This window comes from Antechinus flavipes, chromosome 3 (assembly GCF_016432865.1).
Source record: "Antechinus flavipes isolate AdamAnt ecotype Samford, QLD, Australia chromosome 3, AdamAnt_v2, whole genome shotgun sequence".
NCBI lineage: Eukaryota > Metazoa > Chordata > Mammalia > Dasyuromorphia > Dasyuridae > Antechinus > Antechinus flavipes.
In genome coordinates, this window is record NC_067400.1 from 447,820,284 (window position 1) to 447,838,302 (window position 18,019).

The 18,019-nt window shown below is 32.9% G+C and overlaps 1 protein-coding gene and 1 long non-coding RNA gene across 2 annotated transcripts in view; one reads left to right on the forward strand and one right to left on the reverse strand.

Moving 5' to 3' along the window:
* The window catches only part of NBEA (neurobeachin), a 754,131-nt gene that overhangs the window by 25,062 nt on the left and 711,050 nt on the right, over positions 1-18,019 (reverse strand). Inside the window, exons 49-53 of the mRNA XM_051986470.1 lie at positions 15,058-15,120; positions 14,645-14,734; positions 12,433-12,625; positions 9,740-9,811; positions 6,337-6,492 (exon numbers count right to left, since the gene is read on the reverse strand). Of these exons, the coding sequence (XP_051842430.1) occupies positions 6,337-6,492; positions 9,740-9,811; positions 12,433-12,625; positions 14,645-14,734; positions 15,058-15,120 (574 nt within the window). The remainder of the gene's footprint in view (positions 1-6,336; positions 6,493-9,739; positions 9,812-12,432; positions 12,626-14,644; positions 14,735-15,057; positions 15,121-18,019) is intronic.
* The window catches only part of LOC127554675 (uncharacterized), a 180,776-nt gene that overhangs the window by 5,223 nt on the left and 157,534 nt on the right, over positions 1-18,019 (forward strand). The window lies entirely within an intron of this gene.

The following is an 18,019-nucleotide window of genomic DNA, read 5'->3' on the forward strand; positions in this document are numbered from 1 at the left end:
CTGTTCCGATTTTTCCCCTCCCTCCACCCCCTCACTCAGATGGCAAGCAGTTCTTTACATGTTAAATAGGTTATAGTATATCCTAGATAAAATATATGTGTGCCAAACCGAACAGTTCTCTTGTTGCACAGAATTGGATTCAGAAGGCATAAATAACCCGGGAAGGAAAACAAAAATGCAAGCAGTTTATATTCATTTCCCAGTGTTCTTTCTTTAGGTGTAGCTGCTTCTGTCCATCCTTGATCAATTGAAACTGAATTAGCTCTCTTTATCGAAGAGATCCACTTCCATCAGAATACATCCTCAAACAGTATCGTTGTTGAGGTATATAATGATCTCCTGGTTCTGCTCATTTCTACTTTTATTTATTACTTCAATACTTTTCTTACTTTCAATTTTTAGTCTCTCCTTTGATTTTCAGAATTTCTGATTTGATATTTAATTAGGGTTTAACGCTTTTTTTCTTTTTCTAACATTTTTAGTTGCATGCACAATTCACTGATCTCTTTATTTTATTCATGTAAGCATCTAGAGAGATAAAATTTCCCCAAAGAACTGCTTTGGCTGCATCCCATAAATTTTGGTATGTGTCTCATTATTGAAATTCTTTTGGAATGAAATGACTGTTTCTATGATTTGTTGTATGACCCACTCATTCTTTAGTATTTATTTATTTAGTTTCTAATTAATCTTTGTCTGTTTTTCCATAGCCCTTTATCATATATAATTTTTATTGCATCATGATCTGAAAATAATGCATTTAATATTTTTTTTTTGCTTTTCTGTATTTAACTGTAAAGTTTTTATGCTACAATGTATGGTCAATTATTGTTTATTTGCCATGTACCACTGAGAAAAGAGTATATTCCTTTGTATCCCCATTCAGTTTTCTCTAGTGGTCTATCATACATAACTTTTTAAAAATTCTGTGACCTTCTTAACTTCTTTCATGTTTATTTTGTGGTTAGATTTATCTAATTCAGAGCGAGGGAGGTTGAGATCCCTAACGGTTTAAATGCTATACCTCTTGTGCTCATATGGTTAGCACTGATATTCCTCCATTATCTATGGTATCTTTTAGCAAGATGTACTTTTCTTCCTTATCTCTTAATTAGATTTTTTGATTTTGGTTTGTCTGAAACTAGGATTGTTCCCCCTGTTTTTTTTTAATTTGTTTTTTTTTTTTTTTGTTTGTTTGTTTATTTTACTTTAGCTGAAGCATAATACATTCTGTTCCAGTTTTTTATCTTTATTTTGGGTATATCTCTCTGCTTCAAATATATTTCTTGTAAACAATATATTGTGGATTCTGGATTTTAATACACTCTGCTAGCCCTTTCTGTTTTATGGGAGAGCTCACCTCATTTCCATTCAAAGTTAGGATTACTAACTGTATTTCCCTCCATGTTGTTTTTCCCTGTTTATACTTTTGTTTTTCTTTTGCCGTTTCTGTCACCAACAGTATTTTGCTTCTGATCTTCATCTCCCTCAATCTGCCTTCCATTCTATAACTTCCTCCTTTTGTTACCTTTCCTTCCCTTTCTACTTTGCATTCTATCACTTTCTACTTTGGCCTTCTATCACTTTCCCTCTTCATTTTTTTTCCCCCTTTCCTCTTCTACTTCCCTTTAGGGTAAGATAAATATCTATATCTGATATGGTATGTGAGAGTTTTATCCTCTTTGAGCCAAATCAGATGAGATTAAGGTTCAAACAAAGCTTATCTCCCTCTCTTCTTTCCTTTTATTGTAATAGATCTTTTGTGCCTCTTTATGTGATGTAATTTGCCTCATTTTGTTTCCGCTTCTCCCAATCCTTGTTCCATTCCTTAATGTCTTTTTTTTTTTTTTACATTTTCGCATCAATCAAACTTATACTCACACCTTCTATATATATACCTTGTAACTGCCCTGATTGCAAAGATACAATTCTCGAGATTTACAAGGATCATCTTCCCACGTAAAGATGTAAATAGTGTTTTTTTCTTTCTTGTTTACTTTTTTATGTCTTCTATTTGAAGATCAAATTTTCTGTTCAGCTCTTTTCATCAGGAATAATTAAAAATCTCCTCTTTCACTGAATGTCCATCTTTTCCCTTAAACAATAATGTTCAATTTTGCTGGGAAGTTGATTCTTGGCTGTAGTCCAATCTCCTTTATCTTCTGAAATATCATATTCAAGGCCTTCTGATCTTTTAATGCGGAAATTGCTAAGTCCTGAGGAATCCTAACTAGAGCTCCTTGATATTTGCATTTTTCTTTCTTGCAGTGTTTTCTCCTTACCTGATTTTCATTTGAAGTTGTTGAGGTAATCAGTGGAGTCTTTCAATGATTATTTTATCCTGTGGTTCTAAGACATCAGAGAAGTTTTCCTTAACAATTTCTTGAAGGATGCTGTCTAGGCTCCTTTTTTGATTATGATTTTCAGGTAGTCCAATTTATTGGATTATTAATAAATTATTTCTACTGGATTTGTTTTCCGAGATCAATTTTTTTAATGAATTATTTTATATTTTCTTCTATTTACATTTTCTTTTTTACTTTACATTTTCTTCTATTTTTAATTTTTTTTTTATTTTGTATGACTGATTCTTCATCCATTTCCACTTGTTCAATTTTAATTTTTAATGTATTATTTTCTTTGGTTGTCTTTTTTACCTTTCTATTCAGAAATTCTATTTTCAAAGGAGTTGTTTTGTTCCCTGGATTCCCCCTGTCCCCCATTTTGCCAAATCTGTTTTTTTTCAGTGTATATTTTTTCCATTTTACCAAATTATTTTTTAAGGAGTTGATTTCTTCAATATTACTCCTCTCCCTGCCATTTCACCAAATATATCTTGTTTTTTAAGTATCTTGTTTTCTTCAGTCAATTTTTGTGCTTCCCGTCTCTGCTGTTTGACTTTTTCCCCCATAATTCTCTTCCATAGTTCTCATTTCTTTTTCTCAATTTTCTTCTATTTCTTTTAATCGATTTTTAAAATCCCTTTTGGCCTCTTCCAAGAGAATCTTTTGAGCTTGAGTTCAACTGGAGCTTGAGGTGCTGCCAGTTTCCCCCCTATGCTTGGTTGGCTTGGCCTAATCCTGCTTGTTGTGCTGGGGCATAGGGTCTCACAATTTGCCTTCTGGTTTTAGTTGGAGATGTCACAGCTGACCTGCTGGGTCACTGACCTGCTGAGCGAGGACCTTGAAGGCCTCTGCTGCTGGTCTGTACTATGGTAAAGAGCCTTTGGCTGCATTTACTACACAATGCCTGAGCAATGCTCCTCTTTTACCCAAGTAAGAGAAACCTTTCTTGAAGTCTAAGAAACCTTAAGCTAGAAAATTGTTTCACTTCAAATTTTTTGGGTTCTGTAACTCCAGATTTTGTTTAGAGGTTTGAGTTAACATTTTTTCAGAGGGAAACTGGGGAGAACTTGGGTACCTTCCTCGCTTGTCTCTACCATCTTGGCTCTGCCTTAAATCTAGTTTTTAAGGAATCAATTTCTTAAGATTCTGGATCTCCTTTTCTAGTTGATTGACTTTTTTCCATAATCTTGTTCTTCCTAGATTGTTCTTATTTACTTATTTTTAGTTTTTCCTCAATCCCACTCATTTGATTTTTAAAGTCTTTTTTGAATTCTGTGAATTCTTTTTGAGTGGGTTATCATTGGACATTATTCTTTGGGGTAGGATGGGATTTTTTTTTTCCTACTTCAATAATCTACTCTGAAGATGAACCCATCTTCTCTATTTCCACAGTAACATTATATGATCAACTTCTTTCTCTTTCTCTCTCTCTCTTTTGTTTTAAATCTCAGTTTAAATAATCACCGCTAGTTTCTCTTTCTATTCTTCTCTTAGGCCTTGCCTAATTAGACTCCATCTTTCTTTGACTCCTGATGATGTTACGGTCTAGAGAAGACATATATTAGCCCCCATATTAGAATGTAAGTAGCTTATCCCTGTTTAGTCTCTTATAGATTGCTCAGCATACCTTAACTCATGTGGTTGAACTTCAAAACTTTTATGCAGAAATGTTTAGAAGACTTGTGTTTTATGAAAATTACATTCTCCTTTGTATAGCATCATTCTCAGTATTTCTAGCTTGGTTCTTGATTCTAAGCCTATATTTTTTGCCTCTTAGAATATCATGTTCCAACCTGGCTGCTTTATAATGGTGGTTGCTAAATCATATGTGAACCTGACTGTATCTCTTTGGGATTTAATTCTTTCTGGTTGCTTGCAGTGTTTTTCTTTGCCCTAGAATCTCTGGATTTTGGCTATTATGTTCCTGGGATTTTTTCATTTTGGGTTTTTTTTGAGATCAGTGGATTTTTTTCTGTTTATATTTTATCTTCTGGTTCTAAGACAAACTGTGTCCTATAGACTGAATTGGCCTGCTGCCTTTTTTTTTTTTTTTTCCTTTTTGGGTAAGCTCATGAACTAAGAAAAATTTTTGTTTTAATGGTTTAAAAATTTTTAATAAAATCTGTTTTTTTTTTTTTTGGGGGGGGGAGTGATGTGAAAATGGTGTCAAATTCAAATTTCAGCATCCATAAATAAAATTTTATTAGAACATCCCCCATAATCATTCATTTATTTATTATTTATTGCTATTATTGCATAAGAAAAACTACTCTGACTGGGAATGATGGAGATCTTTATGTAGCATTCTTCACATTGCTGCCTGGCACACTACAAAAATTGCAGAGATGCAGTTTTGCCTTGATATGACTTCAATTGCCATGTGTTTCTCTGTACCAAAAATAGTTTTTATTATCAGTATTTACCGTTATCATGAGTCTTTGAGCTCAGAGTTGAAGCTGATTTGTTCTGAACGAGAAGAACCTTATTCAACCATTATAACTGAAAACTGAGTGGCTTTGATTAGCTTTAGCCGTACACTTTAATCATCTTAATCATCATAAAATTACAAGGCAAAATAGTGCTTATATTTTATACTGGAGTAAAGCCAATTCAGTGACAACCTGTAATGTTTTAGTCACACAGTAATATCTATTTACTTTATATATAATCTTCCCATGCTGACAAAAGTTAAACAAGTAGCAAGATTCTGATTTCCCATACACATATTTGTAGTAGACTTATTTTCTGAGCTCAAACTACATTCAGACCTCAGTGCAAGTGAAAAAAATTTCTGTATTTCAAAATTCATTTAACTATGAAATTGAGGAACTTCCATCTAATCCTTAATTGGAAGGATTAATGTACAAGTACAATAATGTACTAAAAAAACAAATATTAAGAATCTAAATGAATTCTGAAAATGCCTTCCAGGTGATCACTATGCTTAATGAAACCATAAGCTCCTGGACTGATAATAGTATTAAGCAAGACTTATCTGTGTTAAACTTTTTTTTTTTTAATTCAAAGATAAAATATGTAAAATCTTATAGATCAGTGACATATGCAATTAATTTTGAATAAAAAGGAACCCAAATTTGAACCCTCAAAACCTCCTTCCCTTTCCTATTGCTATTATAGAGGGCTATATGATTCTCCTAATCCTTCAGGCTTACAACCCAGGAGTCATTGTAGATTCCTTCCTCTTTCTTACCCTTCCCCCTCCCCCCCCCCCCCCCCAAATCCAAGCTGTTGCCAAGGCCTGGCAATTTCATCTTTGTAATATCTTCTCTCCTCTGACATTGTTCCCACTCTAGTGCAAGCCCTTATCATCTTACACCAGGACCATAGCAATAGCCTGCTGGTGGCTATTCTCTCAAGTCTCTCCTCATTCCAGTCCATACTTCATTCAGCCACTAAGTTATTTTCCTAAAACATAGGCTTGTTCACATCAGCCCTCTACGGCTCATTGCCTCAAGGAGCAAATACAAAGTGTTCTTTTTGGCATTCAAAGCCCTTCACAACTTAGACACTTCGTACCTTCTTCTTGTACCTTGCTTCCTACTCTTCAATCTAGTGGCAGTAGTCTTGTGGCTGTCCCACAAATAAGACACTTCATTTTTCTATCTCAGAAATTTTTTTCTGGTTGTTTTCCATGGCTGGAATGCTCTTCCTCCTCCAATCTGACTACTAACCTCCTAAGCTTTCTTTCAAGTTACACCCTACCATCCCTTCTTTTACTAGAAGCCTCCACCAATCCTTCCTTATTCCAGTGCCTCCCATCAGTTAAATTATTTTTTATTTATATTTGCATAAATTTGTTTGCAAGTTGTCTTCCCCCATTCAATAATAAGCTCCTTGAAGATAGAGAATTTTTTTTTGCCTTCTTTTGTATTTCCAGAGCTTAGTGTAGGGTTTTGTACATAATAGATACTCAATAAATGTTTATTTATTAATTGAAAGGCAGACTGGAGTTAGATGATAAGGATTTTACCTGTTTCTGTAGAATAAACTCTAAAACTCTTATCCCAGAATCCACAAATAAGAATGTAGCGATTATCTGCTGTGACAACAAAACAATGTGCATTGATCTGTATACTCTGATCCACAAGGTCTGTGATCTGTCGTTTATTCACACCAGAATTATTTGCTGTAAATGAATGCAAACAAAGTTAATAAGTAAATTACTCTTTTAATTCCACTATGAAATTGTGAAAGAAAATGCCTATGTTTAAATTTTAATAAACTGTGAATTTGTTGTATATTTTAAAATATAAACATTTAAAAGTATTGATATTTTCTGAAATTTAAGATTGCTGGATCTTGAGGTTTCTCTTTAAAGAAATCAGTTATTTTTCTAGTGGTAGCAATTATTATAAAACTATTTCACATATCTTAAAAAGAGTAATTAAGATCTCTTACAAATAAGAAATTACGGAAATGTTTAAAACACAGTAAAAATGTTGACTACATTTTTTGAATATGTGCAATTTCGAAAGTATCAGTAAAAAAATAAAACTATTAACAGGTAATTGTTAATCAGTAAATGCTATATCTGGTCATATTTGTATAATGAAAATATATTTAAATATCTCAGATTATTACTTTCTGACTGCACTTGAAAATCTGTATGAAATAGAAATATGTACAAAAAAATTTGTTTTCTGGGCAATCCCATAGGGAGCTTTAGGTGAGTAGCTTTAAAAACCTTGATTATGAAGCAACAGAAAAGTCTTTCCAGAATGGGCTTGAGTGAGAAATAAAAAAAAAAAAAATAAAAAGCAAGAGGGAGGAAGAATAGAGAGTATCAGTGTACAGCAATGGAATTAAATCTGAATAAAAATAAATCTGGAGCCCAGAGAAAGTGTGATTTCCCTACTGTCTTTTTGCTTGTCTGTACTCTATACTTCTCTACTTTTTCAGGATATGTCACTCTGCTGAATCCTTAGAAAGAAACTAGAGCCTTCTATATGCACATGTTTAAAAGATCACCATTCTGCCTTAGCACCCATTAAATTGAAACGCTCTTTTTAAGATACTCAACTTAAAAAAAATATTAAAAATAATGAATAGTGAAATAATCCAAGGACAGACAATAGTAGAAAATAGTTAATGCCTGAATAATTGATATTTAATGGAAATTTAATTTTTCTATCACATTCTACTGAGATTGACAATCACAATGGCAATGACTTTTAGATTGCAAACTATACCAGAGTATCCTAAAATTTCCTTAGTGTTAACGTTGATTCTTTCTAAAAAGCATTTGAGGAGGATTTTGTAAAAAAGTCTAATGTAACTGTTGAAATGCTTACATCCTATCTCATTTTTAGCCTTAAAAACCAGAGAAGATCTAATAATGAATGAGACAATACTAATAATTTGCATTTGGATATGCTTCATAGTTTACACAAAGCATTTTGTTGATTTTTAGTATCAAAGTCAGTAAAGTAGGCCAGGGCAAATATTATTAGCATTATTAAATACTACAGGTTGTGGAGAAATGGAGACTCACAGAGATTAAATGACTTTCTTCAGGTCACACAGTTAGTAAGTGGCAAAGAGGGGACTATAATTTGGGCTCTCTGCCTCTTGCACTTTCTCTTTCAATCCCCAGCCTCTAGGCAACATGCACATTGATAACCAGTAGGGTGATAAAAAGGAACAACCATACTTGATGGGTCACTCAGGTCTTTTAGTGGATCAGTAAGATCTAATTAATTCTGAGACCACATACTGACTCCTTAAGATTGACTGATTATCTTGCAAATACATGACATTTAGGTTCAGTGAAAGAATGTTAATACAAATCTATCATAACTACCAGAAAATCAAAGTGCATGCCTTAGCCTTATTAATGGTGGTTCAATAATGCTAGTCTTATATAAAGTCCTGAACTAATACTTGCTAAATGTACCACAAAAGCATCAGTGTATAAAATTTACATAATTTTCAGATCCCCCCTCCTCAATTTCCTTTAATATACTTATACAATGAGATCAATTGAAAATACATTTTTATCTCTATTAAAATCCTCTCTTCAATTTATAGGAGAGGAAGTGTGAGGAGAGTGGTCAGGATAACCCAGATGCTTATACATGCTGGCTGTCATTCTAAGCATATAAGACAGTAAAAGCTGTAGAGCTTCTGCTGATTTAGAGGGAACCTCTTGATTGGAGATAGATATATAGATGTCTTATATAGATGAAGTGACAACAAAGAAATAACATACTCCTTTTCCCCACAACTTAAATCATTTTATACTGGGAATAATCTAATATACCAAAGTTGTAAGAAACAATGTCTACCTAACATGGAAACCTTTGGTATTTTCATTTTTAAAACTTTGTGGTAGACCCACTGAGCATTTTCAAGATAACCTATCATCCTGTGTCTTTTCTATTCAGTCAAAGGTCTAAAAAGTCCACCAGATTCACTGCCTCCACTTCTTGCCTCTCATTCACTTCTCAACACCCTAAAATATTAGCTTTACCCTTTACCTCTCTAATGAAATTGCTCTGTTCAGAATCACAAATGATTTCAATTGCTACATTCCAAAATCTTTCCTGCACCTTATCTCTCCCTCACTTGCCCAGGGTCACACAGTTAGGACAATATTACATGCCTGAGGCCAGATTTGAATTCAGGTCCTCCTGACTTCAGGGCTGACACTCTCTATCCACTGCATTCTCTTGATCTCATTAGCCTTTTATATTATTGACTACCCACAACTGGACTTTCTTCTTCCGGTTTTCTTGTCTTTTCCTACTTTTGCAGGCTTTTTCCTGCTTCGTTCTTTGTTCACTCTTCAATTTCCCTTGCTGGATCATCATTCATCATCTTTTTCTTTAGCATGGATATTTGCTGAGGGCTCTATCCTGGGCTTTCTCTTTCTATTTACACTCTTTTCTAGAGATTTGATATCTAGAGATATCAAAAAGATATCTTTGAACCCAAGTTATATCTTACCAGCTCATGCTGGATAGCTTCTCCTAGATGTCTTCTAGGTATCTCAATCACAAATGTTAAGGACCTCATTATTTCCAATTCTCTCTACCAAACCTTTCCCTCTTCCTAACTTCTCTGTTTCTACTTAGGACACCACTTACTTTAGGGCACTTTCTAGTCACCCAAATTCTCTCTAGATCATAGAGCACAGATTTAGAGCTAGAAGGGACTTTAGATGTCAGTGCATCCCTCTGCTCCATTTTACAGATGATTAGAATGAGGCCCAGATAGGTTTAATGCCTTACCCATTTGTACAGATATATACTAAGAGATGTAATTTAATCTTGTTATAATAAATATTTGGCTTTATGCAAAATATGACCATACAAAAAACATGGAGGCTTATTGTCCTAGGAAATGTTTTTACCATATGTTCAAGTTTTACATACCAATTAAAGGATCCATTTCAATGGGAAGATGATGGGCTTGATCCAAGGAATATCCTGGGGCTCCCCTGAGGCCTAAAGATGAAAGAAGAAAATTATTATAAACTATCATGTAAAATAATTTTTACCTATTAAAAGCTTTTTAAGATTATGTACTATGTACATAATACACATGCACATATATATATTTAGTCATTCATTCATTTATCTATACATATACATGTACATAGCCACTTTTGATGAAATTATTTTACCACCTCTAAGGATAAGAGTACTAAAATTTAAGTAGTGTTTTCCAAAGTGTTTTATGTGTAACATTTGAGTAGTATGCTATATTGTTTTATAGATAACCTTTGAGGGTTATCATTAAAGGCTATTAAAAATATTTCATAACACAAATGCTGAGAAAATAAGTTATAATTTTCATACTTATATAGTGAAAAAATATGGTTCCATGCTTTAAAGTGTGGCTGTACATGTGAAGTGATATGAAAAACTAAGATATTTACCATTTTGAATCAACTATTGTATAATTTAGATCAATTTTTTGGGTTTCTATCAATCAGGGATTTTCCTTAAAATTTTCTCTTTTACTTTGGACGTTCAGATAGTCTTAACTTTCTCATTCTCTCCATACTAAAATAATTACATTCTTTTACTTGGGAGTTGCTCAAATTCTAAGAAACTTGACAGTGAGAATTCAGAAGCATATTGAATGGAATCTAAGAATAGCAAATGGACTCATAATTTCAAAGGTATTTTTAACTCCTGAATGAGAAATTCCTTTTACCAAAGCAGGTTGGCATTTTTTATTTACAGTCTGTCTTTTTTTATTTACAGTGTTCAAAGAACACTGAAAGATATAGAAATTTGTCCCACAACCAAGATATGTCAAGAGGGATAAATGAACCAAAATCTTCCTGGTTCTGTTCTGAATTCTCCTGGATGGCAGCAATGGTTTTCATGAAGCTTTTTTATGTTGATTTTATAACAATGAGGAGGGACAATAATTTAAACTCTTCTCCTATTTATAAATTGCATATAGATTCTACCCATAAAAATCTGGAAAGAGTGAATACATGGAACCTGAATTTAAATGCCATATAGCATGATATATACAGCTTACAGTTTCCTGGACTGGGCTGCCAAAGAGTTCCCTCCTACAATTGGGCATTCTAAGAGCATCTTTCATACTTTTGTCATTTTTCTCAGGCTTCCAATGCCCTACTAATAGATTAAAGTTTTTATCATTTCCTTTTTGGTTGTCAAATTTTGTAGACTGACAAACTAATGAACAGAAAATTAAAAACACACAATTCCAAAGCACATACTGACTTAATGACATATCAAGAGATAATGTAATAATCAGTAAATTATAACAACAGGAAGAACTGGACAGGACTGAAACTAAGCAACAATAACAATAGGAACAACTGACAAATAGGACTCCAAGATATATAATGTTCTTTATGTAAATTATCTACAAGCTGTATTACTTTCCACTTTTATTCCTGTTTCTGTTCCTAAATGGGATAGATGAATGTTTATCCCCTTGTTATCTGAATGTTTTCTCCACTATTAGAATGTAAACTCCTAGAGGGTAAAGACTTTGTTTTTGTTTTTTGTTTTTTTATCCTTGGTGCTAGCACAGTGCCTAGCAAATAATAAATGCTAAATAAATTCTTGTTGACTGACTATTCATTGACTCTATCCTAGGTGAAACCAGTTGAAAAATCTTCTTGGCTTCTCATGGGAAAAGATACAGATACTGAAATAGGTCAGATCTTGGCTTAGCTAAAATTATAATATGAAAGGATTAATTTTTAACTTTTTTATAATTTCTGGATGCACATGTGAGGGACACATGGTTAAAAACAATCAAAATTTTTTTTTTTTTGCGATATTTTTACTATAATTTCAAAATGGATTAAAGAAGCTTTGCCTCCTTAAATGTAATGATAGCAATATCAACCAAAGAAACATTTTAAGGAATTTCCATGAGACAAGTTGAAAAAGATGGTTGTCTAGTTTTAAATTAAAAGATGAGTATATTAGAAAAATTTACTTGTATAATCCTTGGCTGGAACTGGTAGAGGTTATTTTAATAAATATTAGTGAATTTGACTAATCAAATTGTTTGGTCATATCCAGTTCTGCCTTGGAAATATAAAGCCTTAATATACCATTCTTCATGTAGTGGTTGGAATTTAAAAAGAAAATGACTTCCTAAAGAATACTATATATACAAATACCAAAATAAAGAGGGAAAACTGAGACAATTATCCAGAGGATTCAGGTATAAAAACATATTTATATAACTCAATATTTGATTGTTGTGCTTTCCCCCCTCTGATGAGACAAGTGGGGTTACATGACTTGTCTAAGGTCACACAGCCTAATATTTGTCTGGGGCTGGATTTGAACTCAGGTCCTCCTGATTACAGGGTTGGTGCTCTATCCACAGCACCAAACTGTTGCCCTCTATGTTTCTAAATTACTAATGTCAAAATGTTTTTAGGGATCTGAATTATTTTTAAAACTTCAATTGTCTACTTCATTTATCTGTGCTAATGTGTACCCAACACTTTCAAGAGCTTTCAGATAATCAATTTTTCTAATTCACTTGATCACTTTCATCTTAATAATTATTGCTACTCAAGAAATGTTTAATAAATCATTTGCTTTTGAGCACATACCTACTGTGTTGTGCCATCTATTTACTGCAAAAAGTCTGCTGCAAGTCACAGTTACCACTGCAGGAATGGTAAGGTGTGGAAGAGTGTTGGCTGCCACATGTGTGACTGGAGAATTTGATGGAAATTTCAGCACCATTATAACATCCTGTTGCATCTGATCTTTAAACATGAGTGGACTCTGTGGAAGGAAACACTGTTGAATAGAAAGGAGAGGAAAGCAGAAGGAAACAGAAGGGATAACACAGTTAGTGAGGAGGTCCAGGAAAAAATGAGGTTAAATAGAGTATGGGTACAAAATGGAACAATTGGAATATGACAGAAAGAGAAGAGCTTTGACATAAGGACAAAGCCTGCAGATTCATATTCAGAAAGAATCATAAGGGTTTTTATATAGTCAGTATCATGGGTTATAAAATAAAATAATCAGTACAAATTCAAATGCAGCAAATAAATGAAAAGTCAAACTATGAGTATCTCTTTTTTGATGTCTAATTAACTACTAAATTCAGCTGATTTGGCTAAAAATCACTTGCCCTGATGAAAATAAATGAGTTAATAAATCATTAGTATAGCATGGCCCCCATCCTTCTATAGAAAATCCACTACCTGTTTTTTTTTTTTTAAACCTTAGAATTGGTTGTTTTGATGTCACATGAACAACGTCTATGTTTCTGATATTTATAGTTATAAACTATTAGTAAAATGTGTCAAGATAAACATTTTATATCTGAAACATACAAATCAACAAATAATTGTTGAGTGAATGTTATGTGTAAAGGATATGGAAAATACAATGTTCAAAATTACTATTATTGGATACCTGCAAAACTTTCATAATATGATGCTTTGCAGTCACTTATGTTAGCTAATAATTCTCCATTACAGGAAATGAGAAAATTTAAATGTTCTAGCTAAACAATTCCATACCAATTTAGGTTCTAATAATATCCCTCAGGCAATCAATGATTTTGACTAGGCATTTCTCCAGGATAAGCATTTTTTAAATTTGAGAAGACTAACCTGGGAATAAAACTCCTTTGCCAAACTTTTTCAAAAATTAAGTGCTGGTAGTGATTCCCAGAACAATTCACTGAAAATACTTTACACTGGGTATTCTGATGCTCTTCAGTAATTTCTACACAATATTCTAATACTTTATGAGAAGGAATGAACTAATCTGTATCTGGAAGGAGCTTGTTAACAGTGAAACTTGATTCATCTAAGAGAAAATTTTTAGCAAAATGTTTAATTAAAAGTCTATCAGCTCTGTCTCAACAAAGAAAAAATTCATCAAGTTAAAGGTTTACCATACAGCCATAATGATTTTGCACAACCATCTGACCTGGTGCCCCTGCCTTTTCATTGCAAAATATGATGAAAATTGAAACAGACAGCAATCTCCCCCTCCCCCCAAGATCCCTGAATCTGTTATTAAAAGTATGATTAAATATGCATCATTGGTGCATGTATGGCCTTAATCACCAAATAAATAATTGAATAGAAGATGGCATACATGTGTGTTATGGACCATAATCTGAAATTTCTTTTTTTTTTTTAATCTTACTTTGACTACAATTGGCAGGTATCTTGCTACAGTGTAAACACAGTTTTATTAGTTCACTGTTAATATAAAAGTCACTGAAAACTGTAATTGTTAAATATATTAGGTTTCTCAGGAAATTTCAATTTGAAAAGATATTGAAAATAAAGCATCTACTACATCAATATGTGTCTAACGGACCTTTGTATCAAAACTATTTATGAAAAAGATCAATATTTTACTTTTGAGAATAAATGTTGTTGTTTAAGACTAAAATCAGAAGAATGCCTCTACTGTTTCCCCTGAATAAAGGAAAGAAATTCATATAATTAGATCACTAATTCTTTGCTTTTATCATATACACATCATCACAGAAACACTTGTAAATGTTTATTCCTTTTCTTGAAATAAACTTGTGAGTTTATACAACAAGAGGGTAGGACAGAAAATGGGAAATAAGTAGAAGGTAAAATGTTTCCGCGAATGCAAAAAAAGATCAATCCAATAAAGTATACATAAATCCAACTTTTCTCTCTTGGGAGAGTCAAGATGTAAATGAATGAAGTAAAAAGCATTTTTTAAAAGTGTTGCCTAAACAGGTATTTCATATGACCTATAAAAGGTACTCAGGTAAAAAGGAAATAAAAAGTTTCCTACAGGCTGATGTCTCACCAGGTGCATGGCAGAACTCCGAGGTGGATGTGGCTCAATAAGCAACTGAGATGGCGTCTGTCCAAAGTTCTGTATCTGTGCCTCCATGGCCTGCAGGAAAAGAAGAGTGATTGTCATAATCAATATGCATCAAAGAGGTAGGTCAACACAGTTTCTGACAATGCAAGCATATCCCAAGTCAGCCATGAAAAAAGTCTATAAGATTCACGTGGTGCCCTTCTCCCAGGGTGCAGACTTATCCAAGTGTTAGTATTTTGTCGACAAGCTTTGCTTCTCTTTTCAAGCATGCTGCAGTTATCCAGATAACCATTCATATTTCCAGTAGCTTAGGGTACATGTGAGAATGTTAACCTGTGATGACATGCAGCCAAGGATTGGGGAAATTTCTTAACACTAAACTGCAACACATATACCTTAATAAAATCCTTTGTAAGAAGAAAAGTATGAGGATCTCTAATAAAAAAAGCCTCTGGAATCTTAATAGGGAGAAATGGAAAAATAAAGCAAATAAATAACAAAATAAAATCATTCCCCCAAATCACACATTCTCATCAACCATGTCTGAGGATGTCAGAGCAGAATATTAAATGCACACTTGTAATCTTGGTAGATCTTTATTTTTTTTTAAAAGACATTGTGCTATTTTAGCTTATTGTGCCTGTGTGTCTTTTAGAATTTTTATTGTTATTTTTGAGAATGCTAATTCACATCTATTATAATTTTTAATCACAATGCAGATTGGACTCCCCAAAAGGGAAAAGGGGAAATATTTAAAGCACCCTGAGTGACTCTATTTCTTAAAAGTGTAGGGAGATAGAAACATTAACAATATTTTATTACATCCAGTAGAAAAAAATATTTTTTAGATTTTAACTCTAAATAAATGTGATTTCTATGCTTCACACAATATGTTCTTGTGCAATTTTCCAAAGGATTATTAAATGAAATTTCTTCTACACTTTAACATTTGAAGAACAAAATACTTCAGTATATTAGCTAGACTCACAGAGAAATATTTTATCTTGAAATATAAGTACGTAATTTCAGTCAACAAGCAGAAACTTAGTATTTATTATGATCATTATTTTGTTACCACACTTATTTTCTCCTGAAAATTGTGTGCAATTTGGTTGCTCGTAAAAGTGAAATATGAAAATCACTGGTTAGGGCTTTAAAAAGTCAGGTAAGTTGGTGAAGGTCTCTTATAATATAGTGTTGCTACTAACTAATTATATCAGCTTCTGCAATTCTCATTTATAAAGTGTTAAAATTTAACAATTTGTCTGCCTGGACTACATTTCAAGAAAATGTTTATCAATAAAAATGTGAACTGTTAAATTTATTAGCAATATTAAACATGAATGCATCATTAGCCACCATATTTTAATGGGTGCATAAATGGAACTCTGGTTCTTTTCCTTATGTAGGCACTGAAGTGAATTATTGTATTTCTAAATGCTGTCCAATTTTAATGTACACATTTGTTTGCATGGTGTCCACTCATAAGTAAAGTCTAACTCAACTAAATTCTACTTATATAAATATTATTTGATTTTGCAGACTAGTGGGAGATTTATGATAATGAAAGGGAGTGGGGGAAGAGAGTATATATGTTTAAATTCATTTGTATTACAAACATTTAAAAATTATTTGGAAAAAGGAAACAGTAATTTTATGGATAGGAATGTTCTATAAAAAGCAAATGCCCATTACCTAGTTTAATGTATTGATAGTAGCAAAATGCTCTATAATAATAAATACTGATTGAAGTCTATGTTTATACTCATTAAAAATATGCAGCAGCAGGCATATTTCACATTTTTCTAATTCAAATGTGCTTTAATTTTATTCATGAAAAGGAAGACTTGAAATTACACTAACGATTGCTACGGCAGTATGAACTTGAGGGCAAGAATTGTTGTTTTATTTCTTCTCCATTTAACTCTTAACAATTCCTCCTGTGTTTGTGGCTCTGGGGGCTTCACCCTCTCTTTCACCATGACTGCATGATGCCCTGGATCCATTTGTGCGGTGACCAGGTTCAGGGTGAGGAGCATCTGAAGATCAGACTCCTTTAATCACCTTTTTTGGTTTATTATAACTTTCACCCTGGTACCCCTGGAATAATTACTGATAGTAATAGTATAGCTCACATCTAGGATTTCCCAAAAGAACAGAGTTGAAAGATAGTGATTATATAGTATAAATCAGAAACACACTACTTCCCCTCAGGAAAAAAATGCTAACACCCATAAAAACCTCTATATTATAATAACTTCTATGAGACCCCAAAGTGTATATTGACAAAATGACTTTAAAAAAAGGATATAATTATTATTCTGTAAGAAATGACCAGCAGGATGAATTCAGAGAGGACTGGCGAGACTTACATGAACTGATGCTAAGTGAAATGAGCAGAAACAGGAGATCATTATATACCTCAACAACGATACTGTTTGAGGATGTATTCTGATGGAAGTGGATTTCTTCAACAAAGAGAAGATCTAATTCAGTTCCAATTGATCAAAGATGGACAGAAACAGCTACACCCAAAGAAAGAACACTGGGAAATGAATATAAACTGTTTGCATTTTTGTTTTTCTTCCCGGATTATTTATACCTTCTGAATCCAATTCTCCCTGTGCAACAAGAGAACTGTTCGGTTCTGCACACATATATTGTATCTAGGATATACTGTAACCTGGTTAACATGTATAGGACTGCTTGCCATCTGGGGGAGGGAATGGAGGGAGGGAGGAGAGAAGTTGGAACAAAAGTGAATGCAAGAGATGATGTTAAAAAAACTACCTAGGCATGGGCTCTGTCAATAAAAAGTTAAAAAGAAAAGGATATAGTAATTTTAATATAGCTACTGTTTGGATCTCCGCTGACAACATATGAGTTCTTCACTATTATCAAATAACATTTACTAAAAAAAAAAAACAAAAACAAAAACAACAACAACAACAAAAAAACACTCTTAGGCAGTACTTCATTATATATACGTTCAAGCACATGGTAAAATGAATTTTTGAAGCATTAGATAGCTAATAAATTTTAAATATTTCAAAAGCAAAACCCTAAATTATATTTTTCTCTGAAGCATCATCCTTATTATTATTATTGATAATAATAGCTAGCATTTATAGTGTCTAAGTGCTAGGCACTGTGATAATACTTTACAAATGTTATCCCACTTGAATCCTGGGAAATAGGTGTTATTATTAGCTCCATTTTATAGTTGAGGAAATTAAGGCAAACAGAGGTTAAGTGCTTTTCTCAAAGTTATGCAACTAGTACATGTTTGAGGGTAGATCTGAACTCTCCTTGAAGGCACGAACCTTGTTTTCCAAAGTATTTATGGGGAAATATTTA